The sequence below is a fragment of the Procambarus clarkii genome, chromosome 47, assembly GCF_040958095.1.
Source record: "Procambarus clarkii isolate CNS0578487 chromosome 47, FALCON_Pclarkii_2.0, whole genome shotgun sequence".
NCBI classification, from domain to species: domain Eukaryota; kingdom Metazoa; phylum Arthropoda; class Malacostraca; order Decapoda; family Cambaridae; genus Procambarus; species Procambarus clarkii.
Window position 1 is genome coordinate 23147335 of NC_091196.1, and position 25489 is coordinate 23172823.

General features: G+C 37.1%; 1 protein-coding gene across 5 annotated transcripts in view; it reads right to left on the reverse strand.

The window, feature by feature from the left end:
• Positions 1 to 25489, reverse strand: part of LOC123762919 (rho-associated protein kinase 2) — a 60979-nt gene that overhangs the window by 19483 nt on the left and 16007 nt on the right. For all 5 annotated transcript variants that reach the window (XR_011222280.1, XM_069302126.1, XM_069302128.1 and 2 more), the window contains exons 12-24: positions 14077 to 14295; positions 9831 to 9977; positions 9253 to 9525; positions 8729 to 8939; positions 8387 to 8547; positions 7628 to 7882; positions 6465 to 6734; positions 5934 to 6027; positions 4925 to 5142; positions 4463 to 4679; positions 3681 to 3840; positions 2477 to 2555; positions 1220 to 1433 (exon numbers count right to left, since the gene is read on the reverse strand). Coding sequence is in view for 4 of the 5 variants with exons in the window: in XM_069302126.1 (XP_069158227.1) it covers positions 1220 to 1433; positions 2477 to 2555; positions 3681 to 3840; positions 4463 to 4679; positions 4925 to 5142; positions 5934 to 6027; positions 6465 to 6734; positions 7628 to 7882; positions 8387 to 8547; positions 8729 to 8939; positions 9253 to 9525; positions 9831 to 9977; positions 14077 to 14295 (2518 nt within the window). In the remaining variant the exon portion in view is untranslated. The remainder of the gene's footprint in view (positions 1 to 1219; positions 1434 to 2476; positions 2556 to 3680; positions 3841 to 4462; positions 4680 to 4924; positions 5143 to 5933; positions 6028 to 6464; positions 6735 to 7627; positions 7883 to 8386; positions 8548 to 8728; positions 8940 to 9252; positions 9526 to 9830; positions 9978 to 14076; positions 14296 to 25489) is intronic.

Consider the following 25489-nt stretch of genomic DNA (forward strand, 5'->3'; position numbering starts at 1 on the left):
CCACACCACCCTACACCTCCTGCAGCACGCCCACTTCTCATCTCAACGTCTTCTACTATGGGCTTGCTAACTGCAGAAATTCAACCTGGAGACACGCTATACCAAGAGTCTGACAACATCGTAGCCCATGCCCTCTCCAGAGTTTATGAAGTAGAAGCGACTCCATCCATTACTCCACCACATAACGACGTACTTCTTCCAGAACCGCAGGCTTCGGGGGAGAGTTGTGACGATAATCTCCTTCAAGAGATTGAGCCTGCTCTTCCCTCCAAAATTACGTCTTCACAATTATATAAAAAGACTATGGAAGAAATGTCCAACAACGACAACAACACCAGCACCAGCAAGGCTTGCCAGGGTGAGCAGAAACGTATGCAACCAGCCACCTGTTCGAACTCCAACCACCAAACTACCCGTTGATCGCTACGACTCCGCTGATTGGTCGCCGGTCTGGCTGCACCTGCACTCGCCCCCAATACTACCTGATGTCTGGGGCCACCCCAACATCAGTCCTCAGAATGTTCCGTGCTTTCGTAGCCAGCACTCCTCCCAGCTAGACTCTAGCGTGTACTGAGAGAGGTGGTGGCTTTAAGCCAATATTCCAGCACCTCCCACTTACCTTTGTGTTGCACTTCTTGTTATTTTGCCTTAACGTAACTTTTCATTGTGTCATTTAAGTATTCTTATTATTTGATTGATTGATTTTATTATAAGAATTTGTTTGTGCATTATTTTCATGTTTTGATTTATTTAACGTAATTAAAATTTCATTGTTAAAGTTTACTTGTGTTTTGTGTGTCTTCTCCTTACCTTACCACAGACGAAGTTCCAGTTTTTCTATTTTTTTTTATAACTATGTGACGAGGCCATACCCCTAGCCTTAAACAGCCGAACACCAACGCGTTACCGTCACAAAATGTAAATCTGGCCCAGACATTAATTTTCACTGAGAATCATGAGGCTGTGATGGACATAAATCTCATTCAGTAGGAACATGCAAACAGCAAAACTAAAAGGGAATGAGAATTACAAAGATAATATAAAATGAGAAGAATAAAAATACTCCTACGTAGGTGTGTCAGCAACTTACTTCTGTGCAATATCATAGAAGTAGTTTGTAACAGACAGAAAAGAATCAAAGAATTCAGAGTTTAGGATTTGAATTCAATGTCTTTTGTTAGTATTAAAACATGCAATTCACATACAAACTGTGACTTACTTCTGCACTCGAGAGCTGGTGGTGGTTTGAACATGTGCCATAGATGTCGCTGACAGACCTCACAGTTGGTAGGCATATGGAAGCTAATGGCCAAAAATTCATGGCCTTTGTGAACAATGGTCCCTGCTTTGTCTGGGCCTGCACCCTCAAGGAGAGCCAAAGGGCCAGGAGTATCGCCAGGCTTTCGACTCTCCCCCTCTCCAGCATATAATAACTGAAAGTTTAACAAAAGAAAAACTTAGTATTCAGCACATTGGAATATAACTAAAAATGTCAAAATTATGAAAATTTCAATAAAGATTAGATCAAACCAGAGAAAAAACCCAAACACTCAAAATTACATCATAAAAATCAAACATTTATCCCAAAACTATTATGCAAACTAATAAGTTAAGCAATGAACAAAAACCATCCAAGTTGAATGCGTGAACCCTCTTCCCCCAGCAGCACCGATAGCAAATTACACATCTGGTGTGATACACACTGACCACACCACCTGGCTACCGTGGCCATCTCGCCTGTAACACTTCCTGCTACTACAACCATGCCAGCCACTTAGAGGCCAAAAAACACCTCAAATAAATAAAAACCAATTATCCACTAGTTCTTGGGGAGCTAGGGGGCAAGATACATACCCACCCCTGTGGGTATGGTATAAATGCGCTTGTTACCAAGGAACTTTGGACTAAATGCTAAGGAATTAAAGCCGAGAACTGGGATAGCTTGAGAAGGATGAGAAGTGCTCAAATAATGCAGGACAGCAACATAAGGTTAGAAGGTATGACGCACCCTCAGTCAAACACAGGAACCCGACGTAAAGCAATTTTTCATTCAAAAAGACAAATATGAGAGATGAAGACAGTGATTCCCAGAACAAAAGCAACAAAACCAGCTCTTTACAGCAAAAAGCATGAAGTTTCAAATGTGACTATCTGAAGCCAGAGCCAGCAAGAAACTTGCCTCAAAAAAAGTAAATCCTCAGCAAAAGAAAAGGGGCACAGGAAACTGAAGTGAGGATTAAGGAACCCAATCCATGAACCAAAGGCTCCAGAAGAAAGAGGCTGCTGGAGGCTTCTCCCCACAAGAAAGTGGGGAGAAGAAACATTATCCCACAAGCAAGTAACCAGATGTTTTAATAGTTATAAATAATTTGTATTGTAATTACTGATTATGTACCAATACATACAATTCTAATATTTAGAGTAAATACTGTAGCCCAATAAATTAGCATTAGCACAACACAAACAACAAACTTACCTGGAATATTCTGGGAATATCTTTGGCCTCAGCTCTTATAACATCCCCTTGTGTTACAGACCGAACATGAAAAAGTTTTCTGGAAAAATTAACACAAAATAAATAATTGTAATTGTAACACCTGGCATACCCAGTAAAAACAGCTGTCAGGAATATACTAACTTTACTAATCTGACTACAGAATGGATTCAGTAGCCTTCCAGAGAAAATAGGATGTTGCCACGTAAGCAAATCCACTATTTCTTAATAAAATTTATCTTGTGAATACCTAAAAACTTTCATTCTGGAAGTTATTTTTTAAGATTTACTTTCAATAAATAAATTAATAAAACAAGTCTCCTCCCTACGTCAATAATGACAAAGTTGAAACTTTGCTAATGGTTGCATCCACAGCAGGAAGCAGGGAGGGAGACGCTGAGCAACGCCACTGTGCACATGGCATTTGTGACGCTCAAACATACCAGCTCGCATAACTAATCAGCATGTGCACATTCCCTGAGTTTCGCAACACAGGAATTCATGCTACGTTGTTCAGTTTGGTATCAAATTGTTTGCAATCTAAAGGCACGCATTTTAAAACTAGTACCATAATTGAACAATGAATGAATTTTAACAAATATTTTAATTCTGGATGCAACATGCGTCTCCGCTGGACACACAGTTATTTATGGACAATTTCTGTCCCCGCCCGTCAAAAGTGTTAACATATATTCAGCTTCAATTGCACAAATTACTATTTCATAATTGACACATACAAAGTATTTAGACCTTTTACAGCACTTCCCCATTCACATTTACTGCTTGTAGAATTTAATTCTCTCACTACTCTCAGTTCAACTTTTTCTGCATTTGCTTATAAGAATCACGTCTGACACTTCAACAAAAGCTTCAACTAGTTTACATGTTCTCTGCATAAAGAATTATCTGCAAACAAATTTTTACATGTTTCAATTACTCCTATTATTCCTATATGTTAGGTTTACATGCCTCCACATTATCACATAGAAAATAATGGAATTTTGTATAATGATAATTAGGGACAAATTCAGGCCATTTTAAATTTAGGGAAACTTGCTAGTAAATTACTGCATTAAGTAGTAAAGTTTAACTTTACAAATCCACAAGGAATACATTTGTTTCATTCTTACTCACAAATGCAAGAAACTGCAACCAAATCATATTGAATGTGTGTAACCGTACATACGTTAAGTCCAGAATAAGAATTGGGTCCGAATTTTGTTTATCATTCTCCGAGTTGTAAAAGATGATCTTCCTTGATGAGACAACCACGTACTGTCGCCGCCAGCCATGGCGTTTGATGTTTTGTTTATTGGGAATGGACAGCCAACCCTCAAGTCGAGACTCTGCAACAAGCAATACTTACTTCATAACAGGAAAACAATACCAATATATATACTAATAAACTGGAATCCTACTTCAGGTGCACGAAATGACTAATTATCTGTGCACATGTTTAAGTTTTAAACAAAAATTCCAGCATGCTATCAACATTTTGCCCAGTTTTCTCTACACCTGACCGCCCATAAACCTGCCTTATTTATATTCCCAGCATACAGGGAATGGCACTGCTGGCACCTGTGCACATAAGATGCAAAAAGTGAATTGAAAGTCTATATGTCATTAAAAGAAAAGTGTTTGGCATAACAATTTATGTAATTAATAAATGTTAGAAAAAGTATCAAGGATTTTAGGTTGAATAGTGAATTTATCACAATTAATGTAAACAAACTTATTAAGTATAGCATGAATGAGTAAATGAAACTTGGTCCATGTTCTCAGGTTATGATCACAAGACGTCCATCATTGGGCACCATTCAAGATAAAAAAGGTATCACTACTTGAAATTTTGTTTTTGGTTACTATTTACCATAATTATCTATTATGAGACACAAAATACTGTAACAATACCATTGTTGTCCAAATATAAGTGATACAAGCACAACCACCAATTCTTCTGGTACTCACCTAATTCATCAATATCGTTATCTGCCCCACTGCTAAGGGAGGCCGTCTCACTGTTGATGTTTGCCAGTTTACAGGTGAGAGACTCAATTTCAGAGTCTTTAGAGTCGGCCTCCATTTGAAGTCGGACTTTAGCCTGACTTTCCTCATATAACAGTGCTTGCAGATCCTGGACTTCCTTTGTATACTTTGACACCATTTGAGAGAACTTGTCACGCTCCTATCACAAAAAAAAATTCATTAATAGACAAATATTGTACCATTAGAAATATTTCCACACTAGGCAATGAAACCTTCAAATCTAGTATAAATTCAAATTTACACTACACATATTTTAAGTCTATTTTTGGTATGTATTCATTAGCTAGAAACACAGATAAAACATTCTTATATTGTATCAGTGATGCAAGTCACATCCATAATTTTCTATTAACTAAAACTAAAAGGTAACAGACTGCTACTTACCATTGTCATCTCTTGTTGCAATTTACGACATTCCTTCTCCTTTCTTCTCAGGTCATTGGCCGAGGCCTTAGGTTTACGACTAGCTGGAAGATTTTCCTTACGAGCCATGATCTCTGCTAATTTATTAACAGCTTGCATCTTAAGAAGCTGTTCTTGTTTTAATTGCTTGCTTAATTTTTCTAGCTCACCCTGGTGATCATTAGAAATTTTCTTGTGTTCTGCATGGAATAAAACATTACAGTAGAGGTAATGACAATGTTTGAAAAAAATTATTGTTCTACCAGAAGAATACAGTGAATCTAACTTAATGAAAAAAAAAACTAATTGTAATTGCCATGATTATGTACGGCACTGAGGAATATACAGCAATTACAACTGGCCGAGAAATATTTTGCTCCCATAAACAGGACAAATCATTCACACACCATTGCTATACAGGCAATGGTGCTGCTTTCATCAATATTGTATTAATTTACCCGCTGTACTAGGGCCTATAACTATCAGTACAGCACTTGGAAATTATGAATATGAAGGCCAGAAATTGTAGCCTTGGCAGGCTACAGCTAGTATTAGTTTTATTGGGTCTGCTCCAATTCATCATGTCCCTGTCATACTTTAAATTTATTGCATAATCTCGTAAACATCCTTTTTCAACATCCTCTCAAAACACTAGAAATGGCTCAATCAGGCCTTCAACCATTGATATATTGAAGGGGAAACATGTTGCAGATTGATAAGAAATAATAGTTAACCAAAAAAAATGGGAAGTACAGTACGTAATTCAAACTTCAGTCTGGAATACTCGGTTTTATTCCTGACATACCAATCATATCTGAGAGGAGGGGTGACCAGCTATTGTGTCAAGAGGTGCATTGTGGTGTCAGGTAACTACACCTAAGTGTAGTTACAGATGAGAGCTACACTCTGTGCCTAATCTTCCCAATAATCATTGTCATGTGATGCTTTGAAACTACAGTATATAAACAATGTTTTAAATTTCTAAACTAACCTTCCTCAAGATTCTGGACTTGGGCATTAAGCAAATCCTTTTCCTGCTTGAGAGTCTCCACTGATCTGCTCAGTTCCTGTTCACGTTCTTTTGCCTGTAAGACAAATTAACACACATACAATTTGTTGCATAAATATTTGAAAGATGACATGCAGTTATATCACAAAATTAACTTTGATGTTCCATGAACATGATTTGTCTAACGTTCACTAGTTCTAGGGTATTAAATAGTTTCAAGCAAATATAATTAAACACTATTATACAAGATAAATAATTGAAAAGGTTAACATTTAAAGCAATACTAGTAGAAACTTTTGTTTCTCTGCTATTTTTGTCAATTAACAATAAATCACTGTCTTACAAGTGATCAAAATAAATAGAGAGAAAGTATTATAAATTAACCAGATGGCAAGTCACAATAACATGACTGAAGATATCATGGCCACACATCAGAAAAAGCATAAATGACGACATTTCAGTCTGTCCTGGACCATTAATGTGTGATTCTGTTTTACAAATTTATATACTAACAACATTGAGAATAGAGTCCTTTTCTGTGATGTCAGCAGTGTGTCTGGAAACAAGATCACGGATCTCCAGTTCTTTAACCGTCTTCTCTTTCTCTAGTTCGGCTACGGTCTCTTCAGCAATGGAACGGGCAAGAGCCTCCGAGTCGGCTCGTCCCACGGCCAGTTGGATCTGCTGAGTAAGGCTTGTGCGTTCTTCTTCCAACTCCATTGCCTGCCGACTCTTGTCATCTGCTTCTTCGCGAAGTTCGCGTACCTGAGTCTTGTAAAGTGTCTGAAAAATTGATTACGTTCAAAATAAAATAAACATTAAAATCCTCATACAAATAGTATACAAGTATTTCAAAATGTCCCTGTTACAGGGGGGTACATTGCCAAGATATCCATCAATACTGCAACTAAGTTGTTAGGAGCAAAAAGGATTAGGTTTCAAAAACAAAAATAATTATAAAAAATGTAAATATAAAAATGAAGAAACTAGTATTGTCTCACATTGCCAATGCTGACATAAAAATCAGTGCTCAGTACAATCATGTTCAGATGCCTGCAAATTAAAAATAACTTTACAAACCCATTCCATCTTGCCATATTTCTTTCCATTTCCCATGCACTTTTACAATCGTTCACCATGTCTTTCCATCATTTTAACCTTTCTTCCTCCTACCTTTAAATTCACTAAAAAAAAAAAAAACTTAACCACTTTCCATAACTTATGCAAACATCTTTTCATTAAATTTTCCTTCTTTATTCTATGCTAATACTACAAATAACTCAAGACTGACTATAGCTCTATTAATGATTACTCACTCACATGCCACATCAGTACAACATCTTGGTACAAGAGTAAGTGCACTAACATTCCTTCACTGGAGAGGGTGGGAAGAAAGGGGATAGGAAGAGAAATGAGAGGGAGGTAAGGGGAAGACTGGTAGAGGGGGAGAAGCAGGAAGAGCTTTGGGCACAGCAGGGTAACCCCTTATTTATTTTAACGGCCAAATAGTAAAAGGTGAAAAAAATATCAGCTTTAGAGTTTTGAATCTATACATATTCAACAGCCTTCACTTCTTTTATGGTAATCTGGTATTTAACCATAAATATTGAAACAAGTTTGTTATTCAATAAGCAACACTTGTCTTACATGAACAATTAACAAGACACACAACTTACTGAGAAATACTGCTCGGCTTCGAGTGTGTCCTGCAGTTCCCTCATCTGCATGTCATCCACCGACTTTTGTGTCTTGAGTTTGTGCAGTTCTTCCTCCAAGTTATTCCGTGCCTCTTTTGCTTCTTCTAAATCACGAGTGAGCAGTTTTTCTCTTGTACGTAGGAGAGCAACCTCAGACGACTGAGCCTGGAGATCTGAAGTAAGGCTGGACCTCTTTTCAGTCTCAGATTCCAACTGTTTCTGTAGAGCCTTGACCTATGAAAAATTCATTTAATTATAAGATATGCTTCAGTTATTCTATACTAAATAGCCAAACTTTGAAATGGAACTCCACAAATTTTTGTTAAAATAAAAATGGCTTTGAAATTCAAACGATCACAATTTAAAATGGAAGCTGTAAATTATTTAAGCACACAAAAAAAAACTTAATCAGTACAGTAGTATTATTTAGGAGACCAGACACTAGAATAATTATGCAAAGGATAACCAAGACTCCATATTAAGTACAGTAAATGGGTAAGCATAACATGGTACTGAAGTAGTAAAGTAAAGAATACTATAATGTGTACAAGTGGAATTAGCTGGAAAACAATAAGAGAAAGTGCAGTACATGTTGAGGATAAATGTAAATTTAACAAGAATGAGCCACAATCAGTTATGTGAATTATTTCTATACAAGTTTCTTGCAACTATATATGGAGAAGAAATACTAAATTTGAAACAATGCAACCATCAAAGTGAAGAACTACGCCTGATCACCTTTTCACACTCTTGCCGGTACTCTCCTTCCAGTTTGTGAAGCTGTTGCTGCAGCTGCCGGTAATCAACACTCAACATCGAGTTCTGACGCTCCTTCTCCTGACTAGATGCCTCTGCTTGCTGACGTTTCTGCTTCTCTGCATTTAGGCGTTCCTGCAAGGCTGTAAATCCCACACAAAAATACTTTCAAATACTTGCTAGTGTCAATATTTGTATTAAATCAGAAGTATACATAATATTAACTATGTAATTACAGTACAGTACTATACTTTATTTAAAAAAAAAAAAAAAAATGAAATACTGAAGATATGGAAGGCTCTGAAATCAGTAAAGGAGTCACACCTGCAAGTGCTTGTGCACTGGACTGGTGGTTGTGTGTAGGGGCAGCATTATTTGCTTCTCGTAAAGCTCTTGCCTCTTGCTCGTACCGGCTTGTCATGCCTCTTAGCTCTAACTCCAGTGAGTTTCTGTCTTTTTCCAGCTGGACAAGACGCTCCGACACTTTCTCAGCTTCTCTTCGTGCAACCGCTTCTCTTTCGAATGCACTATCAAGCTACAGGTATAAATTAAATGATTAAGAATAATGAGAATCACATTTATCTATCTATAAATCTTTACAAAGCAGTGCTACCAAAATTTATACATAATTAGAAAACCAATGATATTTTTAATCATCCATGCAAGTCACATGAAATACACACATTCATTTTCCCACTTTTATAATTAAAACCATCAAGTGTGAGAGTGTCATTCTATCATTAAATGGCAAGAACAATGGGAGACCACTAACTCATCTGATTAGGCTTCAATACAACAATGATTTGACAAAATTATCTTTTAAAAAACTTAAAGAAAATATCACACACCTTGGACTGTAATGCTTGTATTTTAATATCAGCTTGTGAGACCAAGTCAACCTGATGGTTCTTGTGTGCTCGTTCCTGGTCCAACTGGGTCTGTAGGTTCACCAAGTCTCGTTCCAAGGTGTCTCGCACTGACTGGACCGCTGAGATTTTCTCCATGTACTCTGTCACCGAGGTATCTTTCCGCTGATTTATTACATTCAGTTCTGCATTTTGCTTGCGTAGTCGCGTGTTATTGTCCGACTCAACTTTATATTTGTCTTGAACTTCTTTAAGCTGTTAGGGTTATTTTAAATAGGTCACCATCTAATAAGAGTATTATATATAACCACTATTAGTTCTAAACTTAAAAATTCTAAAGAATTTACAAGCAAATATGAAAAACACTAAAAAAAACTTAAATCTCAAACTGTCTGGGATGTTACTCAATTTATCAACGTACTTGTAGTAAAAAAATAATTAATGAATAAGGTTTATGTAACAAAGTCATAGCAAAAGATTAAAAAATAATTAAATCAAATGAAAGGAATGGCTTAATTTTTAAATTTTTATAGAAAATGCAGTAAGGCATATATTTTAACCTGCTTTTCCAAAGAGTTTAGCTTCTCGTGTGCATGCTGAGCAGAGACAATATCTCTCGTCCGTTTATTTTGCTCGTCCTCAAGTTTCTTCTTCACCTCTTGGTAGAGGCCATCCAACTTACGTCTGCTTTCTATTTCATTGTCCGCCTGAAATTGTATTATAACAACAATCAAAAGAACTAATGTTAAGCTTCAAATTTAAGCCAAATGTAAGGAATACTGCAGCTTATTCATAAATAATACAGGCCATAGAGAATACAGTGTAACCTAAAAGATCTAGACTAACAATATAATGGAATCTTTGAAAATATGTAAATATTTTACAACCGATACAAGTGAATGTTTGGCATGGAGACCCAAACCTTCCAATGTGTGCAGAAAATCTAAACTGACACCGCATGAAAATATTTTATTTTTGTATATGTTTACTATTCTTTTACCTCTAGTACTGTAATAAGTATTACTTTTAAAACATTCCAATTCCTTGCTGAACTTACACAAGGCTCTAAAATGACACTGCATTTAGTACATATGACATTGTGCAGGTGGCCAAGTTACACTGACACTGGACATGTACACATTCAATGTGCATTCTTTCACAAGTATATAATTAGACTTCCACATTTCCATTACTTGCAATGTGTACACAATTATTTATGATATAGCATACCCACATGCTTAAAACCTTTTAATTTTTCATTCTTTATTATACCACAAAAATTAAGTTAACTGCAGAAGGCCTACTGACCCATATGAGGTCGAAAAAACAAAGGACACAGCTGATAGAACAACAGAAACCATCTTTGGTAACAAGGGAGGATAAAAGAACAAACCAGATATGGGGAAAAGGGACCAACCTTGACATAAAAATGTGAGCTAGAACAGCTTGCTGGAATGTAATCGAGCAGTGAAGAACTCCACTTCTGCCTCCAAGCATACAACCGAAGCAATGCCTCTGCCATACTCACCGTAGGCAGAAGAAAATACACACCCAGCATCAAAGCCTCAGCATCCAGAGCATCCATGAAGCTGCACAAAAAATGTCCTGGACAGTCCAAATGTGAAAAACTGAAGACAGTCAGACAGTCTGTGGTCCTCCACAACTTAAGCAGTGAAAAGCAAAGGCACATTCACATGGAGTTACCAAGTGCCCACATCCCAGGTCAGGGCAGATGCAAACATAGGAATCGAGCACCTCAAACGATTAACCAAACAAACTGCATATTTGCATGAAAGGAAAAATCTGAGAAAAATACTGGCATCAAGAAATGAACTTGTAGGTAGTGGGCAGGTGGTGGTGTAATAGTGAGCAATCAATTAAGAGTGGCATGACTTACAAATAATCCTAAATTAGCAAAAAAAAACTCAGAATTAGGCACGAGACCACAGACGATTAAAGGACATCCACAGACGGTTGAAGGGCATCCACAGACCCATCTCGAGCCTCTGCACAACCCAATGCCCTACAAAATTACCTAAGAGCCTAGAGTAGAACCAAGTTCCTCACTGAACATCAAAGATGACTAACAAATACTGAATATGGAACAATCCTAGCAAATATAACCTCCTCAGAATAGAAGGCAGCAATGGAACATCAACAGGAAATTTTAACTGTAAATGGTTCTGCCACTGGAAAGGAATGGGCAACCATCCATCCTATAATCAAAAGTAGACAAAATCTAAAGAACACAAATGCTTCAGACTGCGGACCAGGGGAGGGGTATAATACAAACGGAACGCTCTGTCCCGGAAAGCGGTAGTCGCCCGATATGCTGCACCAAGTGAAGGACAAACATTTCGGGTCCGGGGAATAAAAACAATTATTAACCAAACTGGCAGAATGGTTGAGATAGAAATGATTACTTTCAGCATGTAACAGAATCACAGAGTTTCTTTCACCCTGTGCCCCTGTTACCTAGCAGTAAAATAGGTACCTGGGTGTTAGTCAGCTGTCACGGGCTGCTTCCTGGGGGGTGGAGGCCTGGTCGAGGACCGGGCCGCGGGGACACTAAAAGCCCTGAAATCATCTCAAGATAACCTCATAACCCAAAAAAACTGAACACAGAGGCAGGCTTAGGAACAAGAGCTATATTGGACTCAGAACACCCAAGGCCTGCTTGACAATGCCAACACTAGCTGGGGCCAACTGGCTGGGAAGCCATGCATTGGGTAATGTCCAGAAACTTCTAACACACCACCCACCAGGAAAAAACACTTTAGTGGGAGATAAGAAGCCACCAGAGCACGAGCTCACTACAAACCCAGAGTGCACCCCCAAATCGCAACAAAACCCTAGGTCACCTCAACCTCTTGGCCATGCATAGGAGCCAAAGTCGATACACTGACCCTAAACTCCTCATAATGAGAAAACCTCAAGAAATGAGCCCCTGTAACCTTAGCAGGGACAAAAAAAAAAAAAACACTAAAAAGCAGGGGCACCACCAGTGCCAACTAGAGAAGGTCTCTCTAGCCACAAGCAGTTGAGGTAGCTAGAGATAGACACAATGTTTACACAACAGTGGAGTTAAACAAAAACATGTGTGAAGGAGAAAAAAGGAACCAATACAGAAATAGGACCCCTTCAAGACCAGGTCCAAAAAAGGAAGTCAACACTTAGCTGAAAATAAAGTCAGGAAGAGCAAATAGCAATAGGAACTGCAGTCTAAACCACACCAAATGCATGACTACTGGGGTCAACCAGTGGGGAAGGGGAGGGGGGGGGGAGGAAGGCAGGTGTGTTGCTGGGGCTGCCATCTACTGGGGGTATGAGTAACTAGCAGTTGGGTCTGGACAACAAGTGTGTACATAGTTTGTGCCAGGGTTACCAATGTTTCCAGGCAGTTGCTTGGTTTGGAATGCTCTACATTTTTGGTAGTTTTTCCTTTTTACCTGGGTCGATCTTGTATCTCTTAAGACTTTCTTGCCTCTATTGAGGGGTCCACATTTTGGTACTGGTCCCTAGTAGGTGACTGACTCAAAGGGCCTGGCAAGATGCTTAGGCTTGAAGCAAACGAGGAGAGTACCTCAGAGAGCTAATGAAGGAGCCCTCCCAGACACCCATTTATGATTTGTCTTTGTCTTGCTACAGTGCATGCCTTCTCTAATTTCTTTTAATCATTCTTAGGTCATTTTTAGCATTTCTAACTAGTTTGACAAATTGTTGATCTAGATTGACTTTACTATTCTTCATGCTTTTGTAAAGTTTTTTTTTTTTATAAGGTTATCGAGTCCCATGGTTATCCATTTTGGGGCATTATTATTCAACCTAATCCGTTTACTGTGTATGGTATACTATGCTTCTGGACTTCACTAAGAATGTTTCTAAAAATGTTATTATTTGAAACTACACCGTAATCCAGTTTCATGTCGCCCACTGCTGAACTCTCATCGTGTTCCAAGGCCAGCCCACCTCCCATGTTCAGATATACTCACTCTACCCTTTTCAAGACACTTTTTTTTTTATCTTGAAAATCAGCTTTACACATTAGGTAATTTTAAATTTAAAAAATAATTTAAATTACCTTTTAAATTTAGCTTTCTCTCGACTATGGTGCAATAAATTACAAAACCTACCTAATTTTATGTCAGGATGCTTCCTGAGACCTATTCAAAGTGGACCAAGCAGCATTTTCTAAGGGATTTTATGGGAAAAATAGGATGCATAACAGAATCAAGAAATTGAATATACAACATTATCAATGTACAGTAAATACCATCAAGTGTTAAGGTTTGTTAATACAGTGTAATACACAATTATATGATTATTCTACTTTTCTTAGAAAATTTCAGGATTATTGACATTTAAGTACAAAACTAATAAATGTGGAAAGTAAATAAAATTGGCCTTCATTAGTTCAGAAGAAATGGACAATTTGAGAAACGTGTGCTTTATTAAGAAGTGTGCTGTGTGTGTTAGTGGCTTTGCAAGAATGTAAGAATAAGTGTTATGTACTCTCACGAACCCAATGAACTACTTCTATATAAATCAATAAAAAATAAATACAAAAATGAATAAAGTAGTGAGGGTCATACTATGGAAGATTTGCTAGAGTGTGGCAGAGCAGGTGCTCTGTGATGCTGTGTTATGGTCAAGACATGGTGAATATCTTTAGCTATACAGTAGTACTGTAATTCTTTAATACTGCTCACATACTTTCTCTGGCCTGATGCCTCACCACCTCACAAAAGTGGGAAACTGGGTAATAATGATGATATATAAGCAAATGAATATAGAGAGCTGTTTTACCTTTCTTTGAGCCTCCTTTAGATCGTGTTGTAGCAATAGTAATTTTCTATCAATATCTCTCCTCTCCTGCTGCCTCTCTTGGTCCTTCCGTGTTAGGGCATCAAGTTGAAGCAAAGTTACTTGATACTTGTTCTCCAGCTCATCTACTACAACTCTCTGGTGTTCTACTTCAGCGCTCAGAACAGCAATTTGATTACTCGCTTCTGTGCCATCATTCGTCTGTATGTGGAAAATGAATGTGGAAAACGTGTTAAAACATATGCAGATAAGAAAAACTGAAAACAACTTACTTTATGAAAACTATTTAATAATATATAGGCATATACTAACTAGCTTATATTATTAAACTACAGTGCAGTATTAAGAAAATGTAAAAATAAATATTACAGCACTTATTTTCCCTTTCCACTGTCTTCCAAGGCAATGGGGGAAAAATTATAAACAAAAAATAATACTCTATCTCTTACAATATAAAATATAACAACCATGCTGGTACTGTAGATAGAGAACAACACTTCGCATCTGCCATATTCAACACCAACTATTATGAAGTAGAAACTTTCACATGCTAAAGAGAATACGAGAAGAAATATAATGGGTGGAAAACAAGACCAAAACATGTAAAAGAATACACCTCTATTTCTAAATAGAGTACAGTACTTTCTGTGTATAGAATACTACAACCTACAGTAAATACATAACTTCATACAAATTATTTCATAAACAGATTCTGTGCAGTAATATGAAATATTTAAATAAAATAGCAGATATAATGATGAATACAACAGATAAAAATGCTAACAAGGCATGTTACTGTTTTGCAACAGTTATTTTGCACATCAATCATGTGTATCCACTGCTGTAATAGTGTATTATACACAGTCAACTATGTACCACATTTAACTTAAATTCAGCTTACAACACAGCAAGGGTTCAAAATTCAAACATCAATGTAAAATTCAGTCATAAGCTTGTAGTCACTGGTATAACAAATGTTGAGTACAGTACTTGAGTGTTACCAATCCACTATGCACATTAAAAACAACATACAGTAGTCAATTATGTCATTAAATCCCTGCACATAACATGGCTGCCCAGTCAATAAGTACATAAACCCAAATGGGTCATAAGCCCAGGCATAGCTGAAAAAAATGACCTTATAAGCTTAATGCAGACTAAATCCCTTACCTCCGAGCTTAAACTAAGTACTGTGCCAAATTATTGCGGCCATTGATGCGAGAAAATAAAGATGGCGGATAAGGAGGGGACTGATTAAGCTAATAGATATATACCTGCTTGATGGGGTTCTGGGAGTTTTTTTTTTTTTTTTTTTTTTTTTTTTTTTTTTTTTTTTTTTTTGAGATATATACAAGAGTTGTTACATTCTTGTACAGCCACTAGTACGCGTAGCGTTTCGGGCAAGTCCTTAATCCTACGGTCCCTGGAATACGATCCCCTGCCGCGAAGAATCGCTTTTTCATCCCAGTACACATTTTACTGTTGCGTTAAACAGAGGCTACAGTTAAGGAATTGCGCCCAGTAAATCCTCCCCGGCCAGGATACGAACCCATGACATAGCGCTCGCGGAACGCCAGGCGAGTGTCTTACCACTACACCACGGAGACTGCAAATTTTTACTCCCCCAAATTTTTTTACTCCCCCAAGCCTGACCCGAGGCCAGGCTTGAGACTATCAAGATGATCTTTCTTATTTAAATGAGTTCAAATCACTGTGTTATAAAAATGACATAAAAGCTTATGATATCCTCTCATGAGCATTACAAACTGTGGTATAGTGGTTAGACCTCTTCACTCCAGAGTCTAACCCCAGGCAGGGTCCAACAATTGCACATTGTTCATTCACTGTTAACCCCCACCCACCCCCCCCACCCCCTGCCCCGATTGTACCCAACAATAATTGGGGACCTAAATATGAAGTGATTATCTTCATGTCCAAACAACACATTACAAAATGAAGAAAGAAAATGAAAATGAAAAAAATTAAAGGCTATTTAATAAGATCATTAAAGATTATGACAATCTTGACAAAAAAAAATATTAAACTGTCAATGTATACTGCAATATTATTTGAAACAATGGCTTTAAAATTAAAGTCAAACATTTTTACTGAAAACAAAAAATATATATCACAGTACAGTATTTAAATCCCATAATAAGCAAATGGAACAGCTTACCAAATTATAAAATTCAGTGCAACAATGTGTATATATTTAAAAATAGAATCAAGAGGAACTGTACTTCACTTTAAACTCACACCTTACACAATATGTGCCACCATAAACTTTCCATAACAAATATCCTATGTTGGAGTTGTATAGTCTGTTGCTGTTTTAATTCTTATACAATCTTTTTAACTTCAAGTTAAAGTATAGACTTGAGGTCAAAGCATTCTTGCATAAGCTCACTGGCTTAAAACTGAGAGCAGCTTACTGTATATTCTAGCTAATATAAGCTGTAATGCTGGTAACAACAAATAGCCAAAACCACAAAAATACAAAATGTTGTAAGTGCAAGGGTCTGCTGTACATGACAGCACTGGAAAGTTGCATTCCACACACACACACCCGATCAACTAGATCGTTTCCAATATTTTCTATATAACTAACTTCAACCAGTTTTTATCATTGGCAGCGATTGATTCATGTCTATTTGCACTACCGATAAAGCGGATTGCGTTAAAATGGGTTTCCACCGAACTTCCTTATCTTTCAATGATAGATAAAAACCTAAATAACATTTACAAAAAACACTTCATAGCTTCACTGCATCCCAATGAACCAAGAATGTCATAAAATGAGCGGAAGATGCATCAAATAAATTCTTTTAAGGTGAAGGTTTGAGCAAATTGCCACATGACGCTGGTATTTTCTAGCATGGACTTGACTATTACTACAACTACATTACTATCATGATTTTTAGTTCTCTCTGAAAGATTTTTAGTCCTCTCTGAAACACTTTTTATTTGTAATGACAATGCAAAAAACAAAACATAAAAAATTATGACCCACAAGGAACAATTATTATTATCCACTTATCGGCAAATTCTGCAGTGCAAAAAGTTCAATCAAGATTAGCATATAACATGCACCATAACCATTAACCCTTAGAGTGAGGCTTATGTCAGCTGACGAATGAGAGGTCACTTGAGGTCAACGTAGCTTACATCAGTTGACAATTATTACGCAATACGATAAACCTTGGTCCTATACATATAAATTCACTAATTATAAACATTTTGGAGCATGTGGTATTGTTATGCCCAAAAATATTTATACAAAACATTAAGTCTGAGATCATTTTTGTCATCTTTCTGCAGTCACCCATATTAATGTTTTCTCTTGATTGCTAAAAGAGATGTAAAAATTGGGAGTACAGTACTGTAATTCTACAGTATATCCAAATTTGAAGAACTGATATGAAATTCTGAAATGTACAGTATATCCCAAATGTATCCATACAGACTTTTTAAAAATATTTTGTCCATATTTTTCATATATTTTACTCTCAACTGGTAAGAATAAACTCATAAAAACTAGTTTTCAAATACTTTTAGATTTGCATTTTGGTGTATACCTGGGCTGAGTTAACTGTGCACTCCAAGGGTTAATCATGCATTATTCATGAACTGAGTACAATTCCATTCATTTCTAAACTTCACAAATACTCTATATCCATATACACACTGCATTCCTTTTGAATTAAAGCAAAATTAGTTGGTTAACAGTCAAAAACGAATAACATGGCAAAAATGCAAGCACATGCAATCAAACCATTATTATTACTGAATATGACTGGCTCAAGCATACAGTACCTTCAACAGGTCCCATATCAATGTGTTCTGTAGGGAAGAGTGCTACTGTTATCAGGTGATACACTCAATGGCACCATTAACAAAGGTTACAGGTTTATACTGTTAATGATTTATAATGCCAAGCTTATCTAGAAGCTCTCTACACATCGCCATTAACAGTGGGTCTTGGGGAGTATAAAGTACTGGATTTAATGTGACACTTTAATTCTACAATGTCAGTAAGAAGGTAGGTGCTACAAGAAACATTATTTGAATACAAAAATATTTTAGTTACACTTGTGTGTTAGTTCTTAAAGTATTAAAATAGCATCAAATTAAACTGATTTCAGAAGATATTCCTTCAGCCTAATTCTAGTGCTCAGTTACCAATTAAAATCCAAACAGCTTATATACTTCCTGCAAAAATAAACAAATTCTTGTTTATATTACGAGACTCTTATTGACAATCATTCTAATGACAGTGATGTTTATTATAAGTGTGTGTAAATAAACTAATGCAAACAGGTTGCTAAGTAGAGCTTAAAAAAAAAAACTCTTGGTTAAAAAAAATCACTAAGATATGTACAATACTGTACTTCAAAAAATACAAATTGTTTTAAATACAATATGTACTACTAAAAATATTTACCTATTACTGCAAGTATGATCATGTATACAAATTCTACACGATTTTACCTACAGGTACACAAGTGTAAATAAACATAACATACTTTTATCTATTAACACACTCATTGCAGCAACATATTAATATTTCCTACTCTACTCATAGCTACACCAGATGATGCATTAATGCATCATCTGACACAAAATATCCTCAAGACTAATCATTATTTCTTTATCACGATACAGGTAAAAGGAGTCGAATGCCAAACCTCAAGAAGGCGAGTACAGTGTATTTGAAACTTTCATGGCTCTACCAAATGCTTCACTGCCACATAAGAACTTTTTTGATGTATCTGTGCAAAAATTATGCTATACTTTGAAAATCTATTTGATAACCATAATTCAGGGATATAGAGTATTAATTATTTGTGCACTTTTACACGTAAATAAAGAAAATAAATTAAGTATTTATAAATAAAGAAAAGAAATTAAGTATTTATGACTATAAATAGATCCATAATTAATATATTATTATAAACTTTAGTAAACCTAGCAGTTGCAAGAAAGGATGGCAGATATGCAGCCTTATATCAACGTTACGGAGACAAAACTGATGAATGTAAGAAGAGGATGCAATATTCCCAAGAGGATACCAGATAGTAAGAAAAGACAGGATAAACAAGGGAGGGGGAGGAGAAGTAGCCTTACTGCTACAAGAACATTTAACTTAGAAGAGATAAGAGATTCCAGAGGTAATCAAACAGAAGGATTTTATACTATGTATGATAACATTAAGGACCATGAAGAACACAGTAAGTGTTATTTACAGCCCTCCATTAACAACAGGAAGGTCAAGGGAGGAAAATAATAATTGCAATGATACATGCCTGAAGGTAATAGAAATAAAAAATGAGGCCTTAGTGGCATGGAGAGCTAGAGCAAAAATCTAAATATTTTGGGGTTTTAACCACAGGGGAAAACAAGACTGCTCCACAAAGGATCCTCAAGGGGAGAGATAAAACATGGAGAGCAAGATTTGTGGATACTACAAACACTTCCTGTGGCAGCATATCAAAGATTCAACAAGAAAAAGAGGTGGTGATCCACCAGCTACTCTGTCCAATACCTGGATAAGAGTAGACCTGGTGTTTACTCAAAATAAAGATGATGTAGAGAACTTAAAATCTGAGATACCGCTGAATTATCTTGTTTGATTACATTGTAGAACTGAAAAGAGTTGGAAAAATGGTTAGGAGCAAGAGGGAATACAGAAGGGGTAACTACAGGAGGTTCAATGGGAGACTGAAATGGAAGGAAAGTCAGCAAATGAGATGGAACTCAAAAGAAATGCAAAGCAGCAGCAGAACAGCTCATACCTCTCAGGAGGGAATGGGTCAAAAGGAGAATGTTCAACAGTGTAAGGAGGTGAAGGAGAAACCAGGAAAGCCATGGAAAAAAACAGGGATATGGGTACAGAAGCAAATAGGGAGGCACTAAAGAGGGCCAGGAATGAAAACACAAGAATCAGAAAGGCATTGTGGCAAAAGTACCGAGCCAAGCGAAGCTGTTGCACAAACAGGGACACAACAAGAGGTCATCAAACCAGAACCAAATTGGTGTCCAAGTACGGGTGACAACAGATGACTAGAAACAACACTAGACAGAACTGTAGTAAAACATCACGAGACAGAACTGTAATAAAACAACACTAGACAGAATTGTAGGGATAAAAAAAAAAGATACCTTGAAGAATTGGATGTACTGTAGCAATTATAGTAGGACCAGACCAAATATCACCATAGTACTGAAGGAAGCTGCAGGGGGCATGTGTTACCCATTAACTATAGTGTTCAAAATTGCCTTAGAGATGCGAGAGCTACCGGAAATCTGGAAAAGGAAAATGCTTCTAATATTCAAGAAAGGGAACAGACATGAAGCACTAAACTATAGACCAGTGTCATACTAGAAAAAGTCATCAGGAAAAGGATAGTAAAACATTTGGAAAGAGTAAACTTTATGATAAGAGGCACAACACAGCTTCAGAGAGGGAAAATCATGCTTAATGAACTTGATTGAATTTTATGAGATGGTCACCAAAATAAGATAAGAGAAGGATGGGTAGACTGCAGCTTCCTAGACTGTCAAGAAGCTTTTGATATTCTTCCTCACAAAAGACTAATACACAAGATGGAGAGACAAGTAGGAATGAAAGGAAAGGCACTGGACTGGGCTCGAGAGTACTGTACTTGAACGACAGGAAATAAAGGGTCATAGTCAGATACATCAGGCTGGAGAGGAATGGAAAGTAATGTTCCAAAGGGCTCTGTCTTAGGACCAATGCTGTTTTTAATTTATATAAATGAACTTGCAGAAGGAGTGACCTCACACATGTCAATGCTTGCAGATGATACAAAGTTAATGAGGAGAGTAAGAACTGAAGAGGACTATATGGTGCTGCAAGGAAACATTAACAAACATTAGGAATGGGTAGATAAATGGCTGCTGGAATTTAATCCAAATAAGTGCAAAGTAATGAAAATGGGTAAGAGAGAGAGAGGAGACCTGTGTTTAACTATACTATAAGGAAAAGGCAATTACAAGAAACAATAAGAGAAAAAGACCTGGAAGTAGACATAATTTCAACACTAATGCCAGAAGCTCATGTGTGCAGGACGATATGTAAAGTTAGCAAACATAAGAACGTTGTTTAAGAATCTAAACAAGGAGGCTTTCAATTACATACACACTGTCATTGTGAGACCATAACTTGAGTATACAGCTCCAGCATGGAACCCACATCTTGTGAATTATAAACAGAAACTTGAGAAAGTTCATAAATTAGCAACTAGATTAGCACTGGAACTGAGAGGCCTCAGTTATGAGAACAGGTTGAAAGAACTCAACTTCATACCTTTCAAGAGAAGAAACAGTATATGATAACTATGTACAAGATCTTGAGAGAGTATAGGTAAGGTGGATAATGGAAGCCTATTTAAATTAAAGAGGTGGGACAAGGGGACATCAAAGGAAGCTGGATCTGCAATTGAGTTGAAAAGATGTAAGAAAGTTCTCATTACCTGTACAGGTGGTAGAAAAGTGGAAAGCACTGAAGAAAGAGCTTGTTGAAGCCAATTCCATCCACAACTTTAAAAGAAATATGATGAAAACGTTAATATTGAGAAGCGTAATTAGCGCACCAGGCATAAACAGCTAGGAGGTGGGGCACAAAGGGCTAGATCTCACTCCCCATAGTCACTAATAGGTAAGTGCACAATAGTGGTTACCCATTTTTTACTGTCCACTGATAGAGACTGTCATTTCAAAATATAATAACAAAATCAAGGTTCAAAATCTATAATAGTTTTGCAAACTCAAAAAGGGTACTGCATAAACTTTTACTGCACTGCTTACAGAAAATTTTCTGATCATATTTATTAAGAAAACCCTTTCAAACTATAAATTTCACATTAAACACTAAAACCAATTAGTGTTATTACGGTACTGAATACACTGCACCGCAATTGTTTAACTTTTCTCAACTTTCTGCTCATGACTAAATTGCATCATCTTATAAATAATTCTTTATCTACTAAATAACTGGAAGCTGCACTTTCCATTTCCTTAGAACTTTATATATTATGCCCAAGGAATAACACACTTCCTGAAATGCAACACAATGTTAAATGCAGTATTTTATCGGTTCTTATTAGTCACAAGATTTCAGCAAGTCTGCAACAACTAACTTCCCATGAATGTCGACCAACTAAACATGGACCGGGGAGAAGCATGCAATTACAAGTTATGTATATTGGGGCATTATGCAGCATTACCATACCTAAACTGGATATTGGAATTTACTATATACACACAACAAAGACAATGAAACATTAATTAAGTATATAGGACAAAATGTACACCAGTTACAAACATGCATTAAAATCCTCATTTTTTGAGTTTTATCTTAAAATAAATTTCAAGCTGCAATATTTAGTAAAGGAAGAAATTATGGTAAATGGTTACTTATCATTATAGGCACCTATAATACACTATCACTTCTATATTTATGTAGGACACAGTTATAACTAGTAACTTTCCCTACAGCATATTTACCAGCATAATCTCTTACTACAACTACTCATGCATTGAACCTAGTTTGAAAAAGCCTTTTAAATGCAGCATATACTGTAAGAAAAAACTGGCACTAGAGTAGTTTATGCTTTTCAACCAGCATAGGTTTTAATCATTTACTGTATTTCATGCCAAGAAGAGTTGCTTTTAGCCAGAATCTGCATGCTAACCAAAACTCTCACTAAATTACCAAATATAGGAAAGCATCCACCAAGGAAGTTGCTTTTTGGGAATTGTAAACAGGACAAGATTGTGTACCAGCTGCACTAAATTATATGACATTACAGATAGTCTGATAGCAAATTATATGTTCTTTCAATGAGATAAAAAGAAAAGCCTGATTTTTCTCTAGATGTAGCTAAGGTCATATAATCTATATCATATAAGTATCATATATTATAAATATATGATGGGTCACATAACTGACATGTATTCATTCTATTGTTTAAAGAGAGAAGTAGACATGGAAGGAAATAGAGGGCAAAAAGATTTGTATTTACAAGGATGAACTATGAAAGGATGAGATAACTTTAGAGAGGCAGTTAAGCTGCCAATGGAAATACGTGTTCTGCACTATGAGACATATTGAGGAATGAGCAAGAGAATTCTTTCATCATACACCACTTGGTAGCATACCACAAGTTTACAAGCTTCACATATACAATCAGTGCATTCACTTTCTGATTACTTATGTCAGGGCTGAGAAACTGGTGCACAGCAGGCTACATGAATACAAGGGGGCTTATGACTGTATATTCTGACATTCAAATTCTAAATTGTTGCCCACCAGCATCCAACTGTGGCACACAATAATTACATTGGCAATGAAAATGTATTGTGGCTGCAGCTGAGAAACTTTTACTACTATTCTCCAAGTAGCTTTATAGCAAGATAGGACCTGCAAATTGCGCTTAATGTTACAACATCAGCCATCTAACCAGGCATTGTGGAAGGTATTCACATTAAACACCTCATCCTCGTGAAACAGAAGAAGCAAGAAAGGTGTGAGAAGCAAGATTGAAAGAGAACAACTAGTTTCCAAAAAACTGCTCCCAGAGCACATCTGCAGGCAAGGCATGCAGCAAAAAGAAAGACACCATGTACCATGCACCAGCTTAGCAAACTCTGCATAAAGCTGGGAGGTGAAGAGCTACTGCCAAGCAAACAATTTGACAATGACAAGCCTTGACAATTTAGAATGTCCGAACCTTCAAATTAGCTGCAACAAGAGGTCAATTCTTTTTCAAGAGGTAGAACAGGAGCATATAAAGTCCTATTCACGAAGTCTAACTGGTCCTTGCCAGAACAACATTAAAGATTGGAGAAATTTCATTCCACTTGAGTGCCTGTAAACAATAAAACAGGTGCTATTTTCCCATAGAATATTGTAAGGCATTGCCACCCAGCCAAGATGCTTCAGGGGTCTGGTACAGCATCCAGGAAGCTGATGCTGGCCCAGATAACTCAATTCAGATATGTGCCCTATTCCACAAATCAAAATGCTTCAAGTTCCACTGAGCCAGGGATGCAAAAAGGAGTGGACGACAACTTCACCTTAGACCCTTACAATGCTCCAATTGCTATCTATGAATTCCTCCTGTGCTGAAATTGACATATGCAACTGATCTTGTGGGTTTCCAATACTTTTCCACATGTACATCTAAATGTAGGACTTTAAAACAGCTTAGCTATTTGAGGGGTAAAGCAGCTTAGCTATCTAAGGGTTAAAGAACAGTTTATTTTCACACACACAGGGCATGATGAACTGAAATCAAGGCAATAAAGAGGACAAAATTTGTTCCTTACAAGGGGATGGGGCCCAGAATACCTACCACACAAAGGAGAATTTCCTTCACCTTATGTATCCGAGCCCAAAGGAATCAAAGAAGAACTAGAATGAATGGTCAACCCCTCTCCCCAGAATAAAAGCTTCCTGAACCAGGGAAGAGGAAGAGTATATTGCAGTGCACCACAGAGAAGCTGAAGTCCCTTATACGTGTCAGAAGTAAGCTCAGAATGAACTGACTCCATTTTTTAATGGGGTAAAGAAAAATCCTCCCAAGCACAGGTGGGAGGAACCAATGAGAAAGGACCTTAAGCAACGAAAGTAGGAGGATTGGAACACAGGAGCTTAACAGATGAAACAGGAGCAAATTGCAACATAACAAACACCAGACAACACACTTCCTGAAGTGAAACCATGACTCAGAGGTTAAGGCCACAAGAGTAACTTTTTTCTTTAAATAAAGAAAAATCTTCCATGAGACCAACAATGCTGCAAATTGAGACTGCCAGTACTAATACTTAACTGCTTGAGTACTGCAATAAGTGGCAGCTTCACCTGCCTTGATGCCAAGAAGATGCCTTGGAGAGAGCAGACATCGAAACAAGCACTCAGTGATTCAAGACACTGTTTGTGAAAGTGCGAGTGGTGAGGGAGTTCAGGTTGTCCACTTAAGTCCTATTCCAGGTTCTCAAGACCTAGCATACAGCTGTGGTGGTGGTGTTGGAACCGGCTCCCAACACCACCACACAACCGTACACCAAGTCTTGGGAACCTGGAATGGGGCTTAAGTGGAGCCCTAAACTGTTTAAACTATTATCTGATTGCCGGGGTACAGAAAGCCTATTAGGCTTGTAAGGGCCTCCTTTCTAACAGTGAGGCTGTATGCACAGTCACCCAACTAGCTATGAGCCAGAACTAAGCCACTTACCAACACACACACATTACTGCACCACATTACTGCACCACATCACTGGCCATTTCAAGTGTTCCTTAGAGAGTCTTCGGAATTCTAGAAGGTGTCTAAAATTGAAACGTTCCAAGAGGAAACAGGGCATCTAAGTTACA